This window comes from Acanthopagrus latus, chromosome 18 (assembly GCF_904848185.1).
Source record: "Acanthopagrus latus isolate v.2019 chromosome 18, fAcaLat1.1, whole genome shotgun sequence".
In the NCBI taxonomy this organism is placed as follows: Eukaryota; Metazoa; Chordata; class Actinopteri; order Spariformes; family Sparidae; genus Acanthopagrus; species Acanthopagrus latus.
Window position 1 is genome coordinate 30,593,648 of NC_051056.1, and position 27,790 is coordinate 30,621,437.

General features: G+C 42.1%; 1 protein-coding gene and 1 long non-coding RNA gene across 6 annotated transcripts in view; one reads left to right on the forward strand and one right to left on the reverse strand.

The window, feature by feature from the left end:
• LOC119007856 overlaps positions 1 to 18,696 on the forward strand; it is a 198,191-nt gene extending 179,495 nt beyond the window's left edge. Inside the window, exons 3-5 of the long non-coding RNA XR_005071251.1 lie at positions 5,025 to 5,134; positions 12,822 to 12,937; positions 13,386 to 18,696. This is a non-coding gene — a long non-coding RNA (uncharacterized LOC119007856). The remainder of the gene's footprint in view (positions 1 to 5,024; positions 5,135 to 12,821; positions 12,938 to 13,385) is intronic.
• Positions 1 to 27,790, reverse strand: part of fstl5 (follistatin-like 5) — a 169,415-nt gene that overhangs the window by 74,745 nt on the left and 66,880 nt on the right. For all 5 annotated transcript variants that reach the window (XM_037077779.1, XM_037077778.1, XM_037077780.1 and 2 more), the window contains 2 exons: positions 5,900 to 6,096; positions 217 to 337 (listed from right to left, as the gene is read on the reverse strand). In XM_037077779.1, coding sequence (XP_036933674.1) covers positions 217 to 337; positions 5,900 to 6,096 — 318 coding nt within the window. The remainder of the gene's footprint in view (positions 1 to 216; positions 338 to 5,899; positions 6,097 to 27,790) is intronic.

Sequence of the window (27,790 nt, forward strand, 5' to 3'; positions counted from 1 at the left end):
CTTCAGCACATCTCATCAATACAATAAGAGACATTAAAAGTTTTTACTGGTGGATGTAAATTTCTGTTGTGCGACATCTCATCCTCTGTAAACAGGAAACTGTAGGCAAAACGTGTCACATGCAGCACGAAGCCTTGATTTTTAGGGACAAATCTGAGCCTTTCTAAAGTTAGAAAACTTTCTTTGTGATGGAAGAAAAGATTAAACCGAACTCACCAAAAGCTGTGTAAAACTCCTCTTTTGTCAGGTGCTCGTCGTCATTGATGTCGTTGTACTTGAGCAGGTCGAACAGCGTGCACTCGGAGACGTCCTTGGACAGGCCTTCTTGCTTGATAACCTTGAATGAGAAGTCAGTAATGTTCTGTTAAAGAGGGTTGACAATACTTTTTTTTCCCATTTGTCATAACTAATTGCTGGAAATTCCATTATATTCAAGTCATTTATAAAAGCAAATATTTAAAGGACGCAGAGTGATGCTGTCACTTTTTCTCCCCCGTGTGCTGCGACACCTGCGGCTCTGTCAGGTATCACAGGATGCCACATGCAGGTGGTGGAACAAAACCATAAAACTGCATTGAATAGAACAATATAAATAAAGCACAAATATCTTAAAATTGTACTGCGAGTAAATGTTTTCACTTTGGGTACGTCCTAACACTAACTTTTAAAAGTTTGTCTGTAATGAGTCGATATTAACATGTTCAATCTAAACTCTGTCACAGCTGATGAGACACACACAGCATCAGCTGTCAGTTTATCGCTGCCGAGCTGAAGTTTTGTCACAATCGGTGGTGAAAAGGTCCTAAACAATGTGCAGGTTTTCTCATCTTCCTGCTGAAGCATGATCCTGTTTAATGCCCTCTGCATGGCCCTGGCACTGAAACATCCATCATACTAGATCAGCTGTCAGGATGCAGATCAGAAGGGACAGCTTTATGCATCATGCCTCCTCCATCGGATCACTGCGCTTCCCTTCCCAAATGACTTGCCCAAAATTTAGGAGTCACCTGTAATGGCGTACCTTTGGAGCATTCTGGAAACAGAGTAATAAATAACTGTGGCGTGCACAATAAAACAGCTGCTGATGTCTTTCAGCTGTTGAACTATTAGATCTCATTTGCTGAATGTTTTCTGCTTCACTCTGTTTAGTTGATCTGCATCTAAACCAAACCAAACCGCAGCTTCTGATCCAGGATCATATAAAACACATCTTTAAAAACACTCCTGAACCTCTGGTCCTCCTCTCTTGGATTCTCTGACTTGGTGACTCAAACACCACTTATTGTGCAAATGTCATGTTTTGATGCTTTCTCTATAAGTCTTCAATATTTCATGACATGGCTGTACTCCCCATGCAGCCAAAGTTTTCATCCATCTGGTCTCTTGAGATGTTAAAAGTCAGTTTCTGTAGCGAGTGATTTACTGTTCAGTCGCAGTGAAACAGGACCATGAACATGCTCTCTGGCTCCCTGCAGACTCTGTGAGCTAAATGAACTGAGACACATCACTGACAGGATAACCAGCTGGAATGTTTATTGAGAGTGCAGCTTCTGTTTGTTTCAAATCGGAGCTCAGCCTGCACAGTCGATCAGACATCGGCTGGTTAGTCAGTTTAAACACACATCTTACAATAAGCAGCGACAGAGACACAGTTAAGTTTTTAATTACTAGCACAGACACTGAAGCAACTGTATGTCAAGTTCTACCCTAAAATAACAGCTTCAAACCACTCTGATGTTATAGTGCGGTTTGTATTCACAGCTCAGAGACTTAGAGTGGCGCCAAATTGCACAAAATACCAATTTCAGCATGTTGTGATGAAAGCTGCCTGCGTGGAAATCTTATGCATCGATAAGATGATGTTGAAGAGACTGCAGCTGGTGAGAGGGCCTGCAGACACTTCGTTCATACTATGGAATCTTAAAGATTTGATATATAACATTTCGGCATCATAGTGATTACAGCTTTGTTGTATGCTATTGAGTTGTGCAAATAATTTCAGATGTTTCCAACAGCGTTCTGACTCGGAGAAATCTGTGGTTTCATTAAAGGTGTTATAGTTGCTGCTACAACTTACAAGCAGGAAACAATGGATCCAACCTCAGAGAGTGAGGAGGGAAGTCAGCCAACGTGAAAAATCTTGTACCATTATCTTGGCTGTAAACATTTCTGTCTGAGTCATGTTGTATGGATTTTTCATTGGTAATGGTGGCAGATGAATACGACTCCTCTCATGATCCTGAGCTAACTTTGTCTTTTGTTTGTTTTAGCTGAGAGGCCTCTGATGCAGAACACACTGAAGATCTGCACCTTCATTAACACTTAAACTGCTGTGAGTGTGATCAGGCGTCACCTGTTCTCTAAATTAATTCATGATTTAAAACTCTTATCCAAACATTTTCAGAAGTGCATAATAAACTCTGAGTTAACTTCTGCTGGGGGACAAAAGAGCAAGCTGTGTCCCTGAAAATGTTTTTTTTTTCCCCTTCAGTTGACTGTAGTTCTCAAAAACTATTCAAATTACCTTGAAAAGTGGAAAATCAGACAAACATATAAAGCTTTTAACACGACACTCCCAACAGCATGAAGACATAACATTTGCCCGACAAAGTGTTTTTTGCCTTTTTATGCTGCATCTTTCAGAAACAACAGCGGCAGACAGGGCGGGTCCGCGGGGGGCAGGGTCCCGGCTCACCTTACCTTCAGTGCTAAAAGGTATAATTTCAGTGGTTCTGTCTTTGGTCAAATGATAGGTATGAGCAACGGGTAAGAAAAAGAAGTTTTGATTTGCCATTTTAAAAAGGGCACCCACGACTAAAATGGCAGGGACAATTGCTCCCTGTGCCCCTTCATGTCCACACTGTAGCAAGTCAAGTAAGCCAGGGCGAGGGATTTCCATCCTAGAATTTCAAATGAGATCAGAGAATGCTCCAATTATAAAGAGCGCTTTAGGGCACGAGGGCGGCTGCCGTGGTTCTGGTACTTGGTTCTTTTAACTGCTGATAACAGCGAGATGTGCTCGTGCAGCGCCCTTTTCTTCGGCTTGTCTACAACAAATGTCATTTGCATAAATCTCTTTTCTTCTTTCACGTTCATCCCTTCAGTCCTACAGCAGCTGGAGTGAGTGACTCTGAACTTTTATATATAGTATGATATTTAAAACTCACACCCTCTGGGGAGGAAAGAAAACTCAATTTTCCGAGCTATTAATTACTCTGAAAGTACGTTCTGAGACAACACTTAATACACCAACATAAAAACTCATTAAAGGCCCGATCCATAATTACATTCAGGTGCCCTTATGTTGAGGCACCGTCAACCCACAACTGCCTTCATTTATTAAGTGATTTATCAGATTGATGAAGCTATTTTGTGCTGATATTTATCACGCAATTACTTATCATGCAGTTTTTTTGTAGGATGAAAGTATGCAGATGCTCTAAAGTTTTCTCAACATGTTTAGGCTACATACTGTATTTACAGTGTTGATTTTAAACCAGTGCTCTTTCACAGTTACTGCTTGTGTGTGTCAAAGTCAGAGAGGATGGTGACTGTGTGCAAAAAACTGAATGAATGCAAGTGAAACGCATTTTGGATTAAGCCAAAAACTCATCAGGGCCTCCTGTAATCCACTGATATTCTCACCTCTCCTCCTGTTTGTGGGGAAGTGTTGTGTTGCTGACACTGTATAAAAACTGCCAACGATCCCATCTGTGTCAAGGATAAAAAGGAGAGGAGGGCTGAAAGCAGCCATTGAGGAACCCCTAAAAAGAGCTTCTCCATCTGGATGTGAATTGTTGCAGACGAGTTTGTGTCATTCAGACACCTGCGGAGACATGAAGTGCTCCAGCCGGCCAGCAGGAAACTAAATGGGATCCCCGAGAGGTTTGAAAATCTGTCCAAACTAATAGTCAAAAGGTTTAAAGGACATATTCAAATTCACATTCAGAGCATACTGACAGTGTGAAACGCAGCACAACCTGGTGTGTTGACGACGCTTTTCATTCACGAGGCATTGATTTCTCTGGTGCTGGCACGGAGCGCCATGTCGATACAAAAACATGTAAAAATATGTAAATAATATGAAAATATGGTAAAAATATCACTATTTTTGAGGCATTATTTAGATGCTTTGAAGTCAAAATACTGAAATGTATTCAAATGAATCTAAGGAGACCTCCCACGTTGGGCAAGAGAGCACTGACAGAGCCAACCAAGGTGACCCCCGTGCAGATGGGATATCCTACTGGATCAGCAGGAGACGGCCCTAAGAATAGCGACTGTATCATGGTTCTGAAAACCACCGCAGGTTGCTTACCCTTTCAATTATTCAAATACTTTCTATATTAAATCAGTCCTCAGGTACTGGGAGACGTTACTTGTTATGCACAGAATATCTTCTCTCCTCATGGCGGCCACAGAAAGCTCTTTATACCAGCATCCCTCTTGGCAGTGCTGGTCAAAGGCTGCAGCCTCCCATGAGCACGAGACTCCTTTGACCCACATTGCTTTTCAAAAGATTTACCTGGAGCCACGCAGCACAGCTACCACAGGGAAGGGTAAGAGGAGGAAAATGGACACAATTATGGCAGACATCAAAGCGGCTAGTTTAAACACCTGAGCACACAGATGGTTTGTTCATTTGTAGTCTCCTTTTGGATGGAAATTTACATAAAATTGACTCTGCTGTTTTGACAGACTGGAGAGGTGCTGTGAGCTGTCTTTAAAATTCAAGTGCAGGTGCAAAATACTAAACAGCCTCTTTTAAGGAGGAAAACACTGACAATTAAAAGGTCTCATGTACGTTGCAATGCATTTTGTTAAGATTGGAGGTCGCTTCAGTCAAAGTGAAGTTATCATAGTGCACCTTTACAGCCGTGGCCCACCCACTGACCTGTGTTGTTTTTATTACGAGGGGAACTTAAATACAACTGCAAGAGTGAAAAAGTAGATTGAAGCCTTTTTTTGCTCCAGAGGAAATTGCATGTAATCTGATCTCTGGTGATGCATTGTGGGTAATATAGGAGCCAGGTTTGGGAAAAGGAAGAAGAATAGGACATCTCTGGTTCTGCTGCCCATGATGAGTCAGTGTGACAGGAGCGTGACGACAGACCAGTGGACGGCTTTCCTACAGGTGAGGCCTACATTTCCCACAATGCAACTTATTCCACTGGAGGCATCTTACTCTGACAGACAGCTTTATTCCACTGCTCTTACTGATGCGGTACGCCACAAGACTTGCAAACACACTTTAAGGCTTGAACTGCTGCCGCTGCCTACATCAGTATTTATGCTTATTGTGATGTGATTAGTCAGAGTCATCAGGTGCTTCATATTTCTGAAATCTTTACAGCCCACAACTAAAATGTCATGTAAGTAAACAAACACATTATTTATAAAACTTAAAAGTATTGAAATAATGTCATAAATTCAAAAATATTAAAATCAGGCAGGTTTTTAATCAATTCAACTAAATACAAAGACAAAAGATATTAATCTGAAAGATTTCCAAACGCAGAAACAAAAACCAAAATATCTACTGAAACTTCAAACTTCTATCTTCAAACACTCAAAATGTTCACAACTACAAACTACATCCTGCTCAGAACAACCTGACTGTTTCTCCTCTTTATCACACGTCACATCACATAATAACTCCATGAAGTGTGAACGATGTGACATGATGGAGGAGGAAAGACTTAGCTTACCACTGCAGCAACTATTAGGTTTTAGGTTTTTATTTTCGATTTATTTCAACAGGGATGTGTCAGACAGAAAAAAGGAGTTACCCTTCAACCCTTTAAACTAAACCCCTAACCCTTAACCCTAGAGACTTGGCTTGGGGCTTAAAGGGTTGATTAGACATGTTTTAAAGCTCAGCGTTTGTTCAGTGTCGTACCTGTGAGAGTTCGCCGGCATCTATGCGACCGTTGTTATCTGCATCAAAGCGCTTGAACATCATATCCACCAGTTGCTTCCTGGCAGCCATGTTGTCCTTGTGGGCTCCACGGATGTTAGACCCCACGTATCGCTTGTCGTGCAAATCCAGAATCTTGGTTTTCAGCCGACGGTAGTCACTCAGTCTGCAGTTATCATCTGGGAATGAAAAGAGAAGGGAGAAGCAGGATGTTATATTTTTCATGAAGTTATTAGACTCTCGCTCAGACTCGGGAGGAGACGGTGCGTTTCTTTGTTTGGCTGAATAAAAATAAAATCTGAATGTTAAGGAGACGTTCTTCAAACTGATTCTTCAAAACCATATAAATGAGTCCCAGAAAGGTGCATTACAGCGATAAAGTTGTGTTTCCTAAAATTGGATGCAGTGTTTCAAATCTTAGCCAATTAGTACCTGTGAAAACTAGAATCACCCGTAAGACCAACAATATTAAACAATAAGCTGCTGTCTATATTCAGCATGAAGACAAATCTGAGCTCGTCTGTGATCGTCTGCGTCACGATAACAAACGCTGAGAATCATTTTCCTGAGAGGAGCACACAGTGACAGTCGGGCTGCATTCCACTGCCTCAAACTAAGAAAGCAGCGCCACCGTCGACACAAAGAAGCTAACAAATCCATCACACAGGTGTCAACAGCCGACCTGACGGCGCACCGAGCACGATGCTGTTGTATTTACAATCCGCCATCAAAGGCTCCGGATCAAAGAAGTAACTACATGAAAGGTTCGGCAGAGTCGAGTCGAGCCACAGAGAAACTAATGACTAGAACTACCGGTTGACACATGTCATATCAGCTTCTCATTGTCAGATCTGGAAGTGTTTCTCCTCTAATAACACTTATATTAGCTGATGTCAACCAACCCACAAGGAAGACTTTGTTGTTCACTGCGATGCTTTGTAAATCTCAGGAGAGGAAGGCGCCATTTCTGCCGGATAATACGTTGTGATCGCAGGCTCTGGAAAATATGGAATAAAAGCTGCTGTATGAAGTTTTCTCGGAGACAAACGCACTTTGCTGGGGATGATCAGGCGAGGGAGATTTAGCGAGCGCAGTAATGAGATCTCCACTCAGTTGAACCGGCTGCTCGCTGGGGAGCTGATGACTAGTTAAGCAGAATCAGAGCGACCCCAGAAACTGATGACATGTCATTATCGAGTGCGTGGGATCTCATTTTTGGCTTAAAATTTCTTCCGGCATTCCTCCAGTGAAACAAGTCGAGCAATCAGTGGACAACAGCTAAAATCCAAATTGGTGTAATCATGATGCTTACCATCATTTGGGTGTCAGAGGCTGAGATGAGCTCTCCTAACACTCAGAAACAATGAGCTCCCACAGAGGCCGTCGACTCATTTTCATCTCAATTCTGTGCGACCTTGTCACAGTCCACCGATGTAAAAACTTTATTACCTAGCATTAAATATTCAGTGTTGTGACTGAGGAGAGTCTGAGGCAACAGTTATTTAAAATCCTTTTTTTGGTTTAACCTCCAGAAGTTTAGGAAGTATAATGAATCATTTCATCTTAGACCAGCTACAGACACAGAATCAGTGAAAATAAAATACTTGAGAGATTATATGGTGAACTTTTAACTTCATGTGAGAACAATAAAACCTTTCTGGGGAAATCTCTGGGGACATTTTCCCAAACCTGAGTAAATGAGTGAAGACACATTCAAACGCACCCACAAAGGGCAGGAAGAGTCACTGAGAGGTTGAATGAGTCACCAGCTCTCAATTCAGTTGTATGCCTTCATACATGTCTTATATCTGTTATCTCCTTAAACATATTTTGGAAGATTGGTGGTTATTATGTCAGTAAGTGCTAGTAATTGAGTTGCAGGGTATTTCAGTGGGGTTGTGGGATATGATGATAAATGCTGTGAGGACAGACTGACGTCTAGCATTATGGTCTGCTGTATCCCTCGTTTCCTTGTGCTGCAGATCGCTCGCTTCACGCCAATATTTGTTGTCCTTCGGATCACGTTTTTATGGAGGCAGATAAATCTGCCTCGAGGCAACAGTCATACATGAAGGAAGGTTAACATGGCACAGAACATGAGAAGGGGATGGAACTACTCCTGGGCATGGACGTGGTTTGAGTACGACGAGTCTGTGAGGAGCAGAAAATCATCCCGCCTACACAGCAGCCATGAACCCGACTGAGAGCTTCAGCTGAGCGCTCAGCACAAACATCGTGTTAAACATTAACATTTTAGATTTTGCATTTACTTTAAATTTTATTGAAGAAATAGGCTGTTTGGTGTGATCATCATATAGAAAACATGTATCATCAGTATCAGTTCTGCTCATATCGCCCTCCTTCATGTTATGACATATGCCAAAGAGCACTAAAGCAGCTGTGGAGACTCCAGCATCTCACTATAAATGTAATGCTGGTGTTTCTTTTGGTTTGTCATCCATCCATACATGTTGTGTTTTTACAAGGCATCAGTTGTTTCAGCTTGGAGAATAGAATAATTTAAAGCTCAAACAGCCAGGTGGAGAGAATTGAACATAAGCGAGAAGCTCTGGAACAATGCTTCAGTTTGTTGTAGCAGGTACACCTGTCAGAGAGAGAGCTGCTGACAGATGTTGGAGCTGCATGCTCAGTCTGAAGCTTCCTGCAACCATCAGGGTGTGAACGACCGCAGCAACAACAGCAGTCGTGGCTGGTGAGCTTGTCTTTGCTACCAGCCACTGCCAACAGCAAGTCAACCTCCTGATTTACAGAATTAGCATGCGTGTTGTCCAGTGGCTGGTGAATTCATGGGAACTGAAAGAGGAAGCTTGATTCTTGCCCTGGAAAAGTGCATCAGCTGTTAGAGCGCATGTCGTTCAGGCTTCAGCTCGCTGCATATATCGTGGGACGGGGTCTGTTTTGACAAGCGTCAGTGCCAGAGAAGCTGCCTTGGTCACAAATGGCAGAATGAATAAAAGATAAATGGCTGCTGGCATAACCGGGGGATATGAAGGTCAGAGACGTCACACACACACACACACACACACACACACACACACACACACACACACACACACACACACACACACACACACACACACACACACACACACACACTCTTACATACAGTCTCCCACCCTGAGGTTTCTATAGTACATGTCAACACAGAGAAATGTCAGCATTAATTAGTAGCTGGCTACAATTATCCCACTCAAATGAACTCTGCAAAACTGTCTTGGTGAAAACAGGCCTTCATGCAACAAGCAGTAACTCAACAGAATCTACTGCCAGATTCTCAGGCTTGTAAAACCGGGCCTTTGGTTCTGTAGGTGACTCGGCCGCGCTCAATTGCTTTCCAGCTGTGTGACTTCCATTAGAATACAATCAATCAAATGGCAAAACAAATGAAGTGATGTTAACTGTGATGCTCTCTGGGCTGCCCCCTCAAGGCTGACGACTCAAATCATCAGTCGAGGAGCCCAGATTTAAACTCATGTTGTCAAAGTGTCCTCCGTTTCTTTCTGCTGTGTTTTTGTACACTAAGCACTGACGGAAAAACAGTGAGAGGCTGTAAACTTTTCTAGAACTCATCTCTGGGCACCACTTAGAGACGAAGACGACCATAAAACACAATGTCCTGAGATGAAGTCCAGATGGGAGCCGAGCCGCCCTCACTCGCTCTCTCCTTTCTGTTTCTGTCGTCTTCACTGTCACATAGAGCGACAGGTATCAGGTGCTGAAGTGAATCGATGGAATAGCACCAACAATAATGTTGTAGATTGTTACCACATTGTCACATTTTGAAACTACTTTTGGAGACAGTGCAACTGAAAGTTTAAAAAAGGACACTTGACTGATAAACCAGAGAACTGAAGATGTATAAATTATGTTTACACATAATTCAATTAAAACTCCATATAAACTCCAATCATCCGTCCTTTTGAGCGAACTCTAGTGGCCAGATTTCACAATCAAGACTTAAAATGTATATAATGTATATTATGCAGCATCGTCCACAAGTGTTACTACACACAGCAGTTCTTCAATTTAACAGTGATTAATACTCAAGGTAACAAGTGGGCACAAAGCAAAGGAGGTCTTCTTCTTCACTGTTACCCCAGTAAAAACAGGGCAACACTGTTTTAACATTATATACATGTGGTTTCAAACTAAACTTGCTATGAAATGATGGTTTTATATTGAAATACCTGGTATTATTATAATACCAGGTATTAGTTCTCTTAAAGCACTACTTTAACTTTCTGCTTTTATTAATAATTCAACATTTGTCTATTCATTGGCAAAACATTGATCAGTAACACAGTTAATACTGAAAATAATATGAATGTGTTTTGTTTTATGTCGGTCTGAGCAGTGATGTTAGGTTCTGTGCTGGTGCTGCTCGTGGAACAGTTTGGGTTCCTGCTTCATGTTGTCCATCAGGTTTCTTTGTAAGAACTCTCAGAGCTCCAGACAAAGAACAGAAATATAACTGAGCTGCTGTTTTGATGTTTACTGTATCTACACTCACACAGGCACTTTGCTTTAAAACGTATTCCAACAAATCTAACTCATGCAGTGGTCAGGATGGTTTGGAATGTTTTATTATTTCAATGAAAGGCTGGTTTATGGGCAGGCGTTGGAAATGAGCTGTTAGCTATAAATTCTGTGATACACTGACAATTGTTGTGCAGTCGTCTATATCTGAACATGCAGTGACAGTTGCTCACTTGATTCATCATCGTTTTCATGTCTTAACACCTAATACGTCTTCTGGCACATGGATTTAGCACGCTTGATGGGAAAGGGTGGTTGTGCAGAGGCGATAAAATCCTCTCATGTAAGTGTTTCCTGTGTCTGTTTCCTCACACATCCAACACTACAAACAGCTTGACCTTCAAACAAGCTGCTCCAAGAGATTCCGAGTCCTTCCGCAGGCTGTAACAACCTCGAGAAAGATTGCCAAAACCTGAATGTGTCTGACGGTGGAGATCCGAGTGGTTAGAAAGATGGGAAATGGATTTGATTCAGACCACAGACGGTCTCTCTTTCATGTGTTTTGAATTACTGTACATTAATTTCCAAACATGACCCAGTCTCCCGTTTCTCCCCAGTACAATGTTAGAACTGTCGTCTCCTTGTCTAAAACAGACTGATGACAGCACGCTCCTTTTTTGCAACAGCCAATTACAAGCTGAGCAAACACCATCCGAGGGTAACAGTGTTGTAATAGAACCATCAAGTATAAGACTCCCGCTGGAACGCTTTGGTGTAATGCTGCTCCGTCAACATTATTCATGGTTGAAACACAAAACATTTTTCAGGGCCAAAAGGTTCTGCAGAGAGCAGCTGATGTGACAGAACTGGGTGGAGTGGTGTCTTTTCCATCCACTCACAGGAGCTTTAACACTCAGGATTTCACCACCTCTTTACATATTTTGTGAGGTTTTATAAATCTTTTCATCGGGGCTGTTAATCTGTCAAAGAGGCTTTTAGTCAAAAAGCAGCGTTATTTTCATAGAAGGAGTTGATCGTTTTGAGCAGCACAATACAGCACATGGAGGATGCAAGCTTGTCATAGTTTGCCTCTGTTTGGTGTTGACTGTGCAGTGACCTTGCTTGTGACAAATGTCCTGGTCACATGGGCTCCATATGTGCGAGCGGCTGGCTGGGCTCCACCGTGGAAAGCCATTGCTTCTTATTAATTGCCTTGAACTGTTCACATAATGTGGAGGTCAAGTCCCCAATACATGTCAGAGTGAGAGGACTCATATGCGCTATATCGATTGGTAGCAGGTGATTTATTTGATTAAAACAATTTATCAAAAAGAGCAACACAGTAGTAGGAGGCTGCTCTCCTGTGAGCACAGAGAGCTTTGTTATTAAAGTCAGAAGAGTTTTTAGCTGGAGCTGCTGCAGACTGCTCTCATTTCACTTGTTTTATTAGTGCTACACTTGGAAGAATTGGGCTTTGTTCAGTATTCCAGCCTTTTTGAAAGTACAAGAAATGGTTATTCTTTGAGCTGTTTCAAGGCTCGTGACTGATGAAGTGTTTGAAGAAATCTTTGGAAGTCCTCGCTTTGGTGAGGAAAGCATGTTGGCTGGCGAAGATTTTATTTTTAAGGGGAACTCCATGAATTTTATGCATCAATGTCTACTACTAGTACTACTGCACACATATATTTATATATATATAAACTATTGACTTGTGGCTGCAGACAGAGCTGCCCTGGAGCTGTCCGACAGAACTTGAGTCAGTGTTGGTCGGGCTGAAGATAACAAGTGGAAAAAAATAAAAATGAATCAAACTGTGAATGTTGAATTTGACCGAACTGAGCTCACATGACCTCTGAAGCCCAGTCCTCATCCTCATCCTCATCCTCATCCTCATCCTCATCCTCGTCATCTGTTCAGGGCAACATCAGCCGCTACTCGCACAGCAAACTCAACTCTGAACCAGCAAACTGTCAATGGAAGATCTGCATCGTGGGTAATGTAGGCTATCTTTGCCTCTGCAGCAAACTGTCCATCATGAGTTAAACTAAGTTATCGGAGGGCAAAACTAAATCAGTAAAGCGCTCTGTGAGTACCTCTGATGTTGGATGAATAATGGATTGATGGTGTATTTTCATGGCAGTGCTGACACTGGTGCATGTGACACATACATCACTGTATAGCAATTTCTTGACCTTTGGTATTTAAGTATCATAGTGAACAGAAAGGAAGGAGGCACAAACAGGTGGGACTGTAGCTGAAAGTGCTTGTAAGTCTGAAGCTGTTAATGTCTGCCAAATAACGCTTCACTTTTCACTTGCTTCATGTGCAAAACTGCCACGAAAAGCTCAGATTTAGATTACAGAGTCATGTTTTCACTTGTATCCGTCTGTCTGTTGACTGTCAACAGGATTACACAACAAACTACTAAACAGACTTCCATAAAACTTGGATGGAGGATGGATCACAGCCCAGAACAGACCGCATCAACTGTTGGTGTGGATCTGGATGAAGGGATGGATCCAGGTATCAGCCCAGACAGTCGCTCTCCCCCGACTCTCTTCACTCACTCTGTAGCTTCTTTTTGTCTCTCTGATCAGCGTCCTTACAAATAGCAACCAGCAAATCCTGCATAGTATGCCTTTAATGTACGGCTTCATAATAATTCATCATCCTCTACCTCCAAACTCATAACTGAAAGCTGTAACCTTCAGTAATGGCTGGGTGGGAGTGTCGATTTGAAAAAAACCTGGTAGAGATGCAGATGGACTCACTCTTTAATTAAACACAAAGCAAGTAATTAATTAGGTCTCAGGCTTTGACAGCCCTAATAAATTCACACGTTTCTTAAATGAACTTGAATGCATAAACTTTAATGTGACTTGTCAGGATGAATGTGTGCAGATGAATATACAGCTGACGCGTGACTCACAGATGATGTTTGTCTTTATTATAATCATGTTGATGTTCACAGCTGCGCCTACGATCACTCGCCCATCTCAAGACAACGTCCAGCACTCTGACTACGAAAACTTCTGAAAGAGCGCAGCAGGAACAGTGGAAGATAATTGAATTCTCCTCAGTACGACAGCATCCACTCGCAGGGAAACTCTGAATAGTGATGAACGAGCTAGATGAGGCATCAAGGCTAACAGCGGTGTGTGCTCTAAACTATTTGTTGTTCTACAAAGCTTTTTCAGATGTGTCAATAATGAAATCGAGGTGACATCAGCGTGTGACGGAGCATCTGAATATTGTTGAGATAATAACACCTGCTCTCAAAGCAGCTGAGAGGAGCACCACTGTGCACGAGGATTCTGCAGCCGCTGATGCTGAGAGAAAACTTTTCTGTGAACAATGGCTCGTATCCAGGTGGCATCCATTACAATCACAAGTCACTGAGAAAATCAAGCAGCCCGGAGCATGCAGATTTCTCCTCATGTTGTTTCACTGTTCTAGTCAGTTTTCTGTTTGAATCCAGAGATGAAACACACACTGATCCCTGTCAGAACACACAGTACAGTCAGCGAGATGAAACCAGAAAACTTTCTCCCGTCGTCTGTTTACTGAGGCCTTAACCACGAGTGATCCCTCCACCCTCGCCTCCTCCTGCCCCTTTAAAAGCACTCCTGTTTTATTTATGGAAAGAAAGAGGAGGCTCAGCAGAATCGCTGGACTCAACTCTGCTGAAACTGTCCCATCTTTGCCCCGCGGCGCCCGCCCCCCACCTTCTGCCCTGGCGTTTCCATCTCTGTCTCCAGGGCTCTGGGAGCTGCCACCGCTCACAATACATCAAGACAGCACAGCGTGACAACTGGGTTACCCAAATCAGAGGTCACTGATTGCAATCTTTAAGAGCAACTAGATGTGTCACTGCCGCAACACCTGACTGAATCTGAAATGGATATCTGTGCAGCGGCTCTGCCCGGGATGATGCGGACAGACCTGAGGCTCAGAGAACAGACCTCTACTGATATTCTGGAGTTCAGGATAAAATATTCTCTCTCTGACTGTCACACTGAAGAGCTGAGCAGACTAAAGAAGTTTAACTTCATGGTTGACCTTGAAAACAGCAGCTGGGAACATCCTTAATATCAATTTACTATCTGATGAGGATGATGTAATATGATCCTCATCAGAAGACGACTCAAAGACTCATCCTGTCTTTTGTGATTGTGCCATGCAGCTGATACTGTAAGCAGGGGCAGCCTCTGACTTTGACTTTCTCTCAGCTCTTCCTGCTTTCTTGTGCTTTTTGCAGGTAGAGATGGGTTGTTTTGACAGAGGCAGGACATTTTAAACAGCATGTAAAAACATCCAACAGACAAATGAGCAGGTCATTCACTCTGTTGAATCCTCCTTTCTAGATTATGAATAAACAAATGAATGACTTGTGACAACCAGAAGTTGAACCTTTTCTACCCGAAGAAGAAAACAACAGAAGACATTTGTGTTTACTTCTTCTTGATTTGAGGTCATTTTATAATAATTTGTTTTTTGTTCTGGAATAAATGATCATCAGCTCATAATCACAGCTGTGCGATCAGCTATACTGACTTATCAAATCAGTGATTACAGAGAAAGAGGACAGCTGTAAAGCATCTGTGACTTGATGGAGATGTGTGTTGACCCTGTTCTGAACGTTGTGTTCAGGGTTTGAGGAAACCAGTGTTGAGGGGAAACTGAACTGTGGCCTTCAGTGTCATCGATGCTTAGTGAGTTTTTTAATGCAGGAACATCTTCTTGCATCTCTGGGACCCGCGGCAACAAGAAGTCCAGCTCCGTCTCTCTACAACAGTTTCTTTGGAAACTTTACTTAGTTTGAGGACAGTTTGGTAACTTCCAGCATGTTTGGTAACAGCTCAAGACAGATTCTCTCCCTTCATTCCGTCTCTGTCACCAGTGTTTCCTCTCTGGATGCAGGTGGAATTCTCTCCCTCCCATCTTTCATCAGGACCCCTGCTCTTCCTCATGTCTCAGTCTTTGATGTATGGCGCTCCACCCCTCCTCGCTCACCTTGAAGGGGATCATTATCATCCAGGAGACTTTACTCCAACCTCACCACAAGCACCCAACTCAACCCTCCCACTTTCATCTCCTCCGCTGGGTTCAGACAGAAGCCTCCAGAGTCTCTGAAAATCCCAGTTAAAGAAACTCTGCCTCTGTGCCACCTGCTACCAGAAACTACAATACCAGCAAGCTGGACCACTTCCAGTTCAGTGGGCTTTTGTTCTAACTCATGACTCATCTTGACTCCTGCATTGTATTTACAGCATGGCGTAGCAATGTTATAAGCTGGAGCTCATATTGAATCACTACAGTGCATGCATTATGCAAGAAAGTGGGGCTGTAGATGGGAACAGAATTGTAAATTCCCTTTTAAGGCTTAACTTATTTATGAGACATGCTGTTTTTGTTTTTTAGTCATTTCAATATCCAGATTTTATAATCCGATTTTAAGCTGCCACCCAGCCAGATGAGAGTGAGATGGAAGTAGAAAGCCAGACAGAGAGGAGAGGTGATAGCAAGGAGGGAGGCTTTGTTCACTTCTCAAATCTGATCCCAGTAGAGTTGATTACACACTGCTTACTCCTTCAGTGGCAGGTCGTGTTGATGACATGATAGAGGACAGCGACCCAGCCGCTGAACACACCTGGGCAGAGACATCAAATCAACACCCTGCAGCAGGTCTATATTTGGACCAGCAGACAGACCGGGAACATTGTTTTTCCACAGTTGGACTGTACGCTGACAGACTGGGGATTCACAGTCGGCATGGAAACACTTTTCAGATGTAGAGTTGAGGCATGAAGTGGATTTAAAGACTTAATATGTCGGACTGAAGCGCAGTGGCAAAAACAAGGGAGTCCAATATTTTAAAGCATATAACTCTTACAAAAAAAAATGCAGTCTTGCCATGATGCATTATCTGGATAAACTGTGCTGATGCTCAGAGTTTAAACTAGTCATGCTGGCTCACAGTGTGGGCAGGTTAGCTAGCCTGAGTCAGTGGACATGAACTGCTGGGATAAGCTTCCCGTTTACTGACACCGAACTCTGATTCACTCTGCCCTCCTCTCTCTGGGCGCTTTGCTTACATTTCCATGGAGAAAAATATTTGCTGCCTGAAAGAGAGACATTATCTTACATGTTCTAATGGTTTTACTGTCTTTTGATTTAGCAAGATTCATCCAAGCACACTTTCTGGACAGGCAGGCAGAGCACAGCGATGACAGATTCAAGAAATTCAGATATCACACAACTCGACACCTCAGCATCCACACATATGGTTTATGATGTCTTGATGAACCTTTAATGTGCAGAACTCTACTATCATCTGCTGTTTACATTCACCCAGAGGAGAATGTGATTCTTTGCAGCATGAAGGAGTTACAAACCTTCATTTTGTTATGCAAGCCTGTGTTGTGTCATGACGAATAAAGAACTGCTAATTGAAACGTGGCTCCTACTGACGACCATGCGATACATTTGAAAGCTTGAGAAGAAGCAAGAAGTGCACCATGAGCTGATTAAATGTTATCAGCTCAGGACAGTTTATCATTTGGATCCGTTAATAACTCTGCCAGCCTGCCGTGTTGGCACAGACATCCTAGAGAGGAAATCAGTCCCTCGAGCACTAATCAGCTGTCCTGCTAACTGTAGGAGACCAGTGACATTTACATTTTACCAAAGTAGCTTCTTTGAAATCAGAAAAAAGTTGCCTTCTTCCAGAGCAGCACATCAATGTTAACATTTACATTCACGTTCATGACTTTCCTCAGAGAAGTTCAGCCTTCTGAGAAACGTGAATACAGTTCCAGTCTGCCATGAGTCTGTTTGGTCGTCTTTAGGAGTACAAGAACCTATTCAGCTTTATGTACCAGCTGGTATTATATTACAGACATTAATGCACCCCAACAGTCTCCAACTCAGAGTATAAAGTGGGTCCTTATACTGACCAGCAGTAACGCTGATTACCACGATGCCTCCTGAGACCTGCTTTTCATACCACAGTGGGGTCACCACTGGGTTAGAGGACTCTATTATCATCTATCCAGCCACTCGACCCGTAGCTGGGAACCATAAAGACTTGAATTCCCATAGATCTGCTGCCCTGGATATGGCATACGCAACAGCCTGTATTGATCTGGTCGTAAAACATTCAGCTTCACAAACAAGGATGGAAACAAGAGTGTTCTGTCACAACGTTCACCTGCCACGATTTCAGCCCTAACACAGATCATTTTTAGAGTTTTACAACATCCCATAATGATGTCTGGTTTTGTTCCAGTGAAACTGAACTCCTGCCAAATACTGAGCAGCATTCTGCCATTATGTGTGCTGTTAATTTCCTAATCCGCTCCAATAGTCTCCTTATGAAGATGTAAAAATAAGAGGCTAATTTGGGATTTTCTGACCCTTGTAACCTTGCAAGATGGAACATTTCTGCTTTATGAAATATGTAAAAATATCCTGACATATTTCCATTTGTCTTGCTCTTTGTTTAAGATTATTGTGATCACCTCGACCATCAGAACAGAGGCGTAAACAGGTTCAGGTCAGCTGGATTGTAAAGCATTTCCTCTGTGTCCTGAACATGCATTTTTCTTGCTGATGGTTTGTCAGGAATGGGAATGTTCTCTGATGTATGGAGTAATCTGCCGTATTGGCAGCCAGCTCAGTCATTACTGCTTTTGACAGACTCTCATTCAAACTGATCGAGCTTTGAGGAAAAAAGTTGCTCGACTAAAATCGAAGAGGAGCCGTTATGGGCACTGCACTCTATGTGCTGACCATTTAACTGACTTTTCCCAATCAGGGATACAGAACGGCCATTTCATCAAAACAGAGGAATTAAAAACTACCATTTAAAAACTGTCTTCCACTGAACTACTGAACTCCTTAATAACGATCATTTAAATCATGTAATTCCTTAGTTTTTGTCCTCACTGATGTGTATAAGGTATAGTAACATCAAGATTGGTTGCAGATTGCAAACAGTTCTGTCACGTCACCCTCACCCAGAGTGGTTTGTCCCTTCTGGGCTACTGTAGAAACACATCAGATTCACTGAAAGAGGACGAGCTTCTGGAGTCAGTTCTTGGCTCCAGGTGATGAGCCTGCAGAGAATTATCACCCACATCTGCTTATCAAAGCTTCATTATTAATATCAACTAATTGTTTAGCTGATCAGCCTGCAACTATCACAGTCGATGGTCTGAGAGTGTCACTAAAAGCAGGCAGATGGAGTTGAAAGTAGAGCTGCAGCAATTAGTTGACTGATTGATTGATTGGAACACAACCTATTGCAAACTATTGTAATAACAGATCAGATGGTCATTTCAGTCAGCTGGTTCCAGCCTCTGTAAGTGTTTCTTGAGTCTGTGGACTGTTAGTTGGTCAACATAATAATAATGGATGAGGGTAGATTCTGAAGAGCATTTTCCACATTTTTAGAAAATATTTTATCGACATAATAAAACATCATGATTAATAAAAGTGTGAAGAGTTTTTTCTCAGGACTTGTTTGTGACTAAAAAGAGAGAAAATATTAGTTTTTATTCGCCATGTCGCCAAAAAAGACATTAGAATCTGCTGGATGTGTAAATAACTGCCAACAAGCTCACCAGATGTTGTGTGACCACTTGTTTCTGCCTTTGAGCAGGTTAGCAGGATTAAAGAACTACAGTTTTACAAGATCAAGTGATAGAGTTTTTAGTTTTAGTGCACAGACAGGAACACGACGACTGAGAACAACTTGATCTGTTAAACAGACCTTGTGACCCGGTCCAAGGCTGCAGAACCAGTAAACATGAGGACCTTGAGCTGTTTCAAAGAAGGTCAGGAAATATTGGTCAAACTTATTTTCTCATGTGTGAAATCTCTCTCTCAGGTGCAGACAGTCCATCCCCTGAATACTCAGGGTGGATGTCAGAGAAAATATTCACTTCTCATAATATTATTATATTATTTGGCCAATTATAAAAACATTACCTTCAACTTGTATTCTTCATTTCCCCTGTTCTTCCCCTAAGTTTTATTGCAGCGTCCAGCACATTTGTCACGTCACTGGGTCAGAACGGTTCGCTCTATACATAGAATGAAGTCCACACTCTGGAGTTATAAGACACCCACAATCCTGCAACCCAGTCACCCCTCTCCCCCCTACACTCTTCTTCTCTTCATCTCTGGATCTGCAACTTACTTACAAACACAGTGCTTCAAGCAGTGTTGGCATCTATTGTTCACTTTTATTTCACCAAATTGTTCAGGCTCCATATCCAGGATATAGAAAGTGGGTGGAAACAAAAGAGTGAGAGGACGCAGAGAGCAATGAAATAAAGATATTGCAGAATAATGGCTTGTATAGGAAAATGGCTTTGAACCAATACTTTAATGGAAAGCGAACTGCAGACTACAGAAATGGTTTTGATGGCCATTCACTCAAAGTAAACACGCTTACAAGGGGGTTGAATTGGTCAGTTCATCAAGTCTAAAGAGTTTTCAAGGATCTATATAAATGTGCAAACTCATTGGAAAGTTTAAGAGGGTAGAACAAACAGCAAGTGCAACAAATTCGTAATTACAGCCCACGTGTTTGTCAAAAAAAGAAGTTATTTTGTAGATGAAAAAGGTTGAGAAAGCCAACATCCTCTGTCAAGGTCTCCGTTCCATAAAGCATTCAAACTGCAGCTGCACCTGCTCGGTGCAGAGCGAGAGATAAAGTCACATCTGTGGTGCACACAGTGAAACTGTGCAACAAAAAACACTGTGCATACGTATAGTTACACATTTGAACTTCAAACATTCAGTCTAAACTTCCTGTGTTTCCATAAAATCCCTTTTAAACGTAGATACTCGCATGTTTCTCAGACTTCCCCGTGTGGACGGTCGTGTAATTATCCTGCACGCTGTCTTATTCAGCACTGCAGGGGGGACCAACATCAAACATGTTTAATTGGCTAATTTGTCATATGATTGTTTTGGGTCTGTGGCCCAGTCCTCTGCACACACCTCTGATGGAATAATTGGCCATTTTAGTCACATAATGAACATGCAAATGAATATAGGATGCTTTGAAGCTGAGCGAGCTATAAATAAACCCATCGATCAAAGAGACCAGCTCCTCGTCTTTGAGTGGAGAACCCTGCAGGGGTTCTGGCGTTGTCTGTATCAGATTGCACTCTACACAAAATTACACTAAACTGAACCGATTACATTCAGCCTATAAATAAATGTGCCTCCTCTGTAGGTGTAGTGAGCAGATGTAATCTATCATAAAATATTATTAAAGAAATATTTTTAGATTCTCCTCAGGCAGAACAAGGTACAGTAGATCAGAAATATGTAAGTCTTTCTTTCAAAGGGAACATGTTCATGTTTTCATATCAAAGCCAGGCTTGTCGTCCTTTGAATCGATGCAGCTCAGGGTTTAAATGCAATATTTATGATGTTGTTGTGGTTATGTTAGAAAACATACAGTTTCTCAAAAAAATCAAACTTAACATATCTAAAGAACAGAACTTTTGACTGCAGTTCAACATGCTGTTCTTTCTCCCAGTCGTTTCACTTTGAATTCAAATTGAATTCAATTTGAATTTGAGACAATAACCTGAAAGGTTTTTAACCTCTGGGATCAAAGTCGATCACAGGGCTCCAGACAGAAGAAACCCATTCCAGTCTCCTCTGAGAACGTGTGAGCCTTTCCAGTGGGTGAGCTTATCGAACATTAACAAGACAACTTTGAACAGATGGTTTGTCATCGTCTCGCCAACGCTGTAAGATTGCTAAAAGTCTGTAGTAGTACCACAGGAGACTAAGAATCCTCTTCCATCTGTTTAGTTGAAGTGAAGCAGCATATAGGTCTAAACCCCAGATTCCACAAGGCTCATCTCAGCCGTGTGACGCGTTGGCTCAGACGACCGTGTCGTATTGTATCGTGTCGTATTGTATCGTGTCGTATTGTATCGTGTCGTATCGTATCGTGTCGTATCGTACTGGATAATCCTCAGTTCGACAGAGAATTAGGTGCCTAGCTTATTTTTGATGGAAGCAGACTGCAGCCACCTCAATCTGCACTGAGCAGATCAAGCCAGACAGGAAGTCAGACAGCAGAGCAATGTATTTTCAAAATAAAACCTGTGCAGAGGGAAAAACCAACAGATAACGAAGTGATTTCTGAACGTGACCAACTCAACCACTGAAAGAGCGAAAGAATGAAGGACAGTGACAAAATAAACACAAAACAAGCAACTTGATGATATCGGGCTCGACGCTCTGCCTCTGAAAGTCCCAGAAGAAGATGAAGACTCGTGGAGTCTCTTGTTGTTGTTGTCTTACTTTCTCAGTTTCTACATGTTTCTGTTTACAGTACTTTCAGAGTTGGAGCTCATACAGATCTCCCCTCTGGTCTTCTCCCTGATGTGAGACTTTCTTTTTTGTGCTCAATGAGTCTAAACCTGTTGGTGACGGTGACAGATTAGATGATCCACTTTTGTAAAGTATATTTTTCTTGCATTTGAAATCACACAGGGTTCTTTTCTTTCCCTCTGTTCCGCTGAGACCTGCTTGTAATTAAGGACTCTAAACAAAGAAAGTTAAACTTCCACTATCTCACAAACTATATATCGAAGCACACTTGCCTAGAGAATGAGACAGTGCAAAGCAGCTGGTGCTAATTGTTCTTATAAATAGGGTGAATCAAGCCTCAGGTGTCTAGACTGTGTACCACTGAGGAGCACATACAGATAATAAAGAATATGGAGGCACACCAGCCATAAAAATGCACACTGAATACATTAGGAGTCTCTCTGTGGAAAATTCCTCAAGGGTTGTTTCTTTGTGCGAAAAAAAACAAAAAACCCCCTGACACTTACTTATTTATAGATACACGTGGAGAGTTGGAGGTACTGGGACAGATTTAATCAGAACGGAATAATAATTTTGATAACAGAGTGCATTCATCCCCAGCCGACAGATCAATGAGCCACATGTAAACCGCAGCTTTATCCATTTCTGTCTGTTTGTTGTGATAAAAGCCAATATTCGTTATATCCAGATGGAGATCCTGATAATATAAGAACATAAGAATTCTTCAGAGCTCACAGGAGCGAAAAGAGACTGTAACGTGTGAATAATCCCTCTGTGTGATGGTGCTTCCAGCTCGCTGCATAAAATATGATGTTGGTAAAGTGAGCGGGTAACATGGTGGTGTGGTGGTGGGATTTAATCAGCCCGGCTGTTGTTTGAAGTAGATGTTGCAATTAAACACAAATTAATAACAAGCCTCAAAGTGATGGTTGTTAAATTTCCTGAGCAGAAACTCCCTGAACAGTTCGTGCAGGTGTTATCACTCTGTCATCACATCAGCAGTCCGCTGAGACCTCCGTCTGCAAGTGGAAAATCTCCAGCAGAGGGAAAAATTAACTAGCTGCACACAAGCCACAGATCAAGGAAGGGAAATATATGAAAACTGGAGACAAAAGATGGAGAGAGATGGGATTAAAATCACATTAGCAGAACTTCTGCACACTCCCATCATGCATCTCAGGTTCAGAGGCACGATGACAACTTAAAGTACGGGATGACATCACCAGTGTCCTACGCGCCTCTTCATCACGGCGCTGTGCAGCCATCACCACGATGGCTATGCTGCAGATGGTTGATGATAACTTTCTATAACCAAAAGGGGAAGAAGGATGACGACAGCAGGGCATGATGGGAGAAATCAATTCAGATCGATTCTGGTTTCACAGTGGGTCTGATTCATTACATTGAGAAGGATCTGCAGTCTGGGGCTATTTGTTTTCAATCTTTTAATGATGCTTTTCAGCTGATTGTCTAAATCAAAATCAAAAAGATGGCGGTGTTGATCCCTGTCGGACCAAGTGTGTGACACTGTTCACTCTCTACAGATGCTGTGGTGGCTGTCGGCAGTGTGTCCCCGACCTTCTGTTTAATCTCAGTCCTCATGTTATGATCTTTGGTTGATCAGTTCGGTGGAAGTGACGCTTGAGAAGAGTTTCCTGGCTCATTTGTCGAAGCTGGAATTCGGCACTCTGCTTCATTAACATCAGTCTGTCAGTGTGAGTCATGTTTGTAATATTCCACAATACTTCCTGTTCTTCACTGTATTAAATTCACACATTGTTCGAGCCATGCAAAGCTCATTCTTTTGTTTTGTGACTATAGAGAGACACATAACATTAGTGACGGCCCACAAAAATAGTTTTTTGCTTTTTACCATGAGCGTAAAATAGTGTTTCCTTTCCCTGAGTATGAATAGTTAGACTTAAGCATAAAGAACTATTCATGTCTATGTTCCATTTTATGACATACAATAATATTTGTAAGCACCACTTTTATTCACAGAGAGCAGAACATTCTGTGGGTGTGTTCGCCTCTCGAGACGCTCTGAACCTGTCAGGACGACGCAGACATTCATTTTAGATTCTTTCTGTCTTTCCAAGAACCTATTTCATTGAGATGTCTTTGAAAAATATCTCAAGAATGTGATAAACTGCGTTGTGATCATGTCTGAGAGAAGGAACGTGTACACACACACACACACACACACACACACGAATATATTCCACAGGCCGTTGCTGACGGTCGGCCTCGCGGTCGTGCTTGTTGCGAGGTGACAGAACTGAACACTGAGTACGATGAGACTGCACTATTGAAGGAGCTGTCAGTCAGTTTTGGAGGGACAGCAGGCGCCACCTCTCTCTTGATTTTTGGGGTTAGGCCTCTGCTTTGGCCTTTGTGTCACTGTCTCGTGACCTCAGAATGCTTTTGGACAGCGTGCCATCAACATAATGAAGGGGAGCGGCTCAGGAAGCTGTAAGTTACTGTTGCTACTGAAGGTATCAGCCTTTAAAAACCGCGCTGATGACAGGAGCTGCCGTATAAACCTATAAGCGATGACTTGCCAGCTAATTTAGGTGACATGTTGGGGGTTCAGTGTTTTGTCACTTTGACAGGAGTCAGGGCTGTGAATAAACAAACTGAACCCACAGCCATTAAAATTAGACCACTGTAGCTGCTCATCCTTGTCCAACAACACGAGGGAGAGCTGCTCAAGGCCGCGTCCTTCAGTAAATATTAACTGTCCTCGCCATCTGCACTGACTTTTCACCCTTTTCACTTTGAAACTCCGCTGTACACGAGATAACCATCTATCTCGTGCAACTCATTGCCTGTTTTGGAAATCTTGCTTTTTGATCAATAACACAAGCAGGACAAGATGATCTGAGTGCTGCTGGTGTCCTGCAGATTCTTTATTAACTGTCATCAATAAATTACAAAGAAAAGCAACAAATCTCAAAATGTTTGCTGGAAAAAACTACCAATGAATTGATACGTACTTCTGATCGACCCTGCTGTATCTTTAAACTATGGCTCCAGCTACAGATTATTTTCACTATTGATCAATTATTTATAGAATTTGGAAAAATTTCAGTTATTTCAAGTTGTTGGAGCCCAAAGTGACGTCATGTTGTCCAGCCAACAGTCCAAAACCGAGAGACTCTTTGTTTATGCTCATGAATGACAAATAGAAGCAAATCCTGAGATTTAAGGAGCGAGACGACGCAAACTTTTGACAGTTTTGCTTGAAATTAAGTGGCACATTTCTGTTAAATATGTGTAAAACAAATGCCCCGAACCGTCTTTTATACAACACCAAGATGATAATACTTCAGAGAGTAATGAAGGACATATCACCTTCAGTGTCAAACAACTATTGATTTTTCCCTCTCAATGATGTGCACAATCAGAAATGTATTATCATCACTGGTTATTCTGTTTCCTCATTCGATGCATCCGAATGAGAAGCCATTCCTGCAAGCAGAGACACAAAGAGCGATGAGGCCATTGTGCTTTGAAATATCAGTTTTCAACAAATGGGCCAGTGCCACTCCCTCCAGCTATGTCATACATCTACACTGTTTTCTCCTGCATCTGTCTTCATTCAGCCATTATAAGCGAGGCTAACGGTGCCACGTACTCACTGATATGACTATCATTAGCAGATGTTCGTGTTGGAGGGAAAGAAGCTGGAAAAATCCATGTTGAAAAGTGACAACACGTCTGTTTCGTTCGAGTGCTGATTTAGATCGCTCCAGACAATAAACCTTTTAAATGTCTCCTCTTAAAATATGGCAAAGTGAGTCATGGAGGCCCATTCATCCCTGTTTGAAAAAGTAATTTCATTGCGTTCTGTCAAGTATAATGTCATGGACCTGGCCTTGTATTTCTCTATTCCCTGCATTATGTCAGACATTAATTCTCTTACTGACCATTGAAAATGGCAGAATGATGACTGGCATTGAACGTATGCAAGCCGATTTTCAAGGCTGAGGTTATGTTGCTCTCTTCGCAACTTTATCTTTGGTGTAATGGCTGGTTTGCCCTTATTTTGAATGTGACAAGGCGGCTGTTGACGGATGAATATCCATTTTTAGAATAATAAACACCCAAAAATGTGTGTTTCAATTTGCACACACACCAACGACAGCCAGCAGTGTCTGTAATCATTATCTGTGTGTGTTTGTGTGTGTGTTGCTCTTCTTAGCACCAAGAAATACAATCTGATCCTGCATCAACTGATCTGATACACAGCAGATGAGCACATAATCTGGATAGATTGAACTGGAACATTAATCTCTTCTGCTGAGAGTGCTGCAGAATCCAACTGGAACATTTAGCCAGTTGCCACAGTCTTCAGATTGTATTTCTTTTTCATGACAAATTCAGAATAATGTGTCAGAACAAGTCATTTTTCAATATCTCGAACATAAAGAAAGAAAATAAATCACCTCTTCCTAACCGTAAGTATGAAGTCAGCTGCTCTTTCTATAAAACGTTGTATTTTCGTGTTATGTGAGTTGGTCTCATGATAATGATCATGATCGTGATGTACACGCACTTCAAAGGTAACTGGCACCGAGACCTGCAGCTGACAACGGTTTGGACGTCCTTGCAAACTTAATGATCCACAGGTCTAGATTTTAATGAGGAGCTTGTTCTTTGGCGCTGCTGTCGATGACAATGCCAGGTCTCGTACAGAGGTCGCAGCATTAATGGCAGCACAGAGTCATTAAAAGAAAGTGAGAATGCACAGGAGGGTCTGAAGCCCTTCACTGTACACACACCCATCTCGCTGGAATGCCTCTCTGGTGGGAATGACGCAGACACATCACTAAGGTAGAGAGTCCCTGGAGGCCGGAAGTTATGATGCTTTATGAGCATGTTTTTCTTGGCAGAGCCCGGGGGAGGCGTCCACTGAGAGTTTGTTCTACTGAGATGCTGGAGAAGCAGCTAACAACAAAAGCACTGCAGTTCAACAAGCCCTGATTTTATAGACACGGCACAATTACACATGTTCATTAATGTTGTGGCTGTTTGTGTCTGAAACTGTGATGTACCACACTAAGATAAAAACAGACCCAACAGATCCAAACTACAAATTAAAAGAATATTGACATCACATACGTTCAAGTCTGAGCAGAGTTAACATCAGTTAGTTAGTTAAAAGTGAGAATAACAGACTCTCAAAGAAGGAACCATGACAAAATACACAGTGAGAGCATGAGGTCATGTGTCTGTTTCTATTATAAGGGAATAGGATCATTTCATAAGGACATGACAGACATTTAATAATATATCTGTCATTTTAAATAATATTTCTGCAAACAATTGTGATATAAATGCCTAATTTATGCAGCAAAGCCTTGAACCACCCTCCTCTTCACAACATCAAAGCTAGTTGGATTTCACAAGACTGAAATCAGCTTACAGATTGTAAAGAATCCACCTGATGGTCGGGTTGACGTCCCGCTCCACCTTCCACAGTATATCCATGTGAAGGACATGTCAACAACACGTGTCACGTGCCATGCAAGGTACCAGCTGCTCGTCAGGAGTAATTTGGGGCTGTGTATCTTGCTCAAGGACACTTCGACATTCAGCTGGGTTAGACAGGGATTTGAACCAGCGACCATCCGATTACTGCACGGCTCCCTCTACCTCCTGCACTACAGGTGCCTGTTATCTGTATCTGTTCAGCCACTTTAATTATCTGAAATATTATCCATAATCGAGATGATCGGGACTTAAAGCTGTAGTGGGTTGTCTTCAGATCTTAGCAGGCGGTATTAATCTGATTTAGTTAATTTAAGCCTCAAACTGATATGGAATGATCAGAAGTTACTGTACTTATGACTGAAAACTGTCTGAAAGACAAATTGAGCTTCAACTCAATGATCAGAAGCATAAGTGAAATATTTAAAGAGGAAATCTGATATGAACTTGACTAAACTTCAGTCAGCTTCCCAGTGAGGACATCAGTTAGACACATTTCACTCAGAAGTACTCACT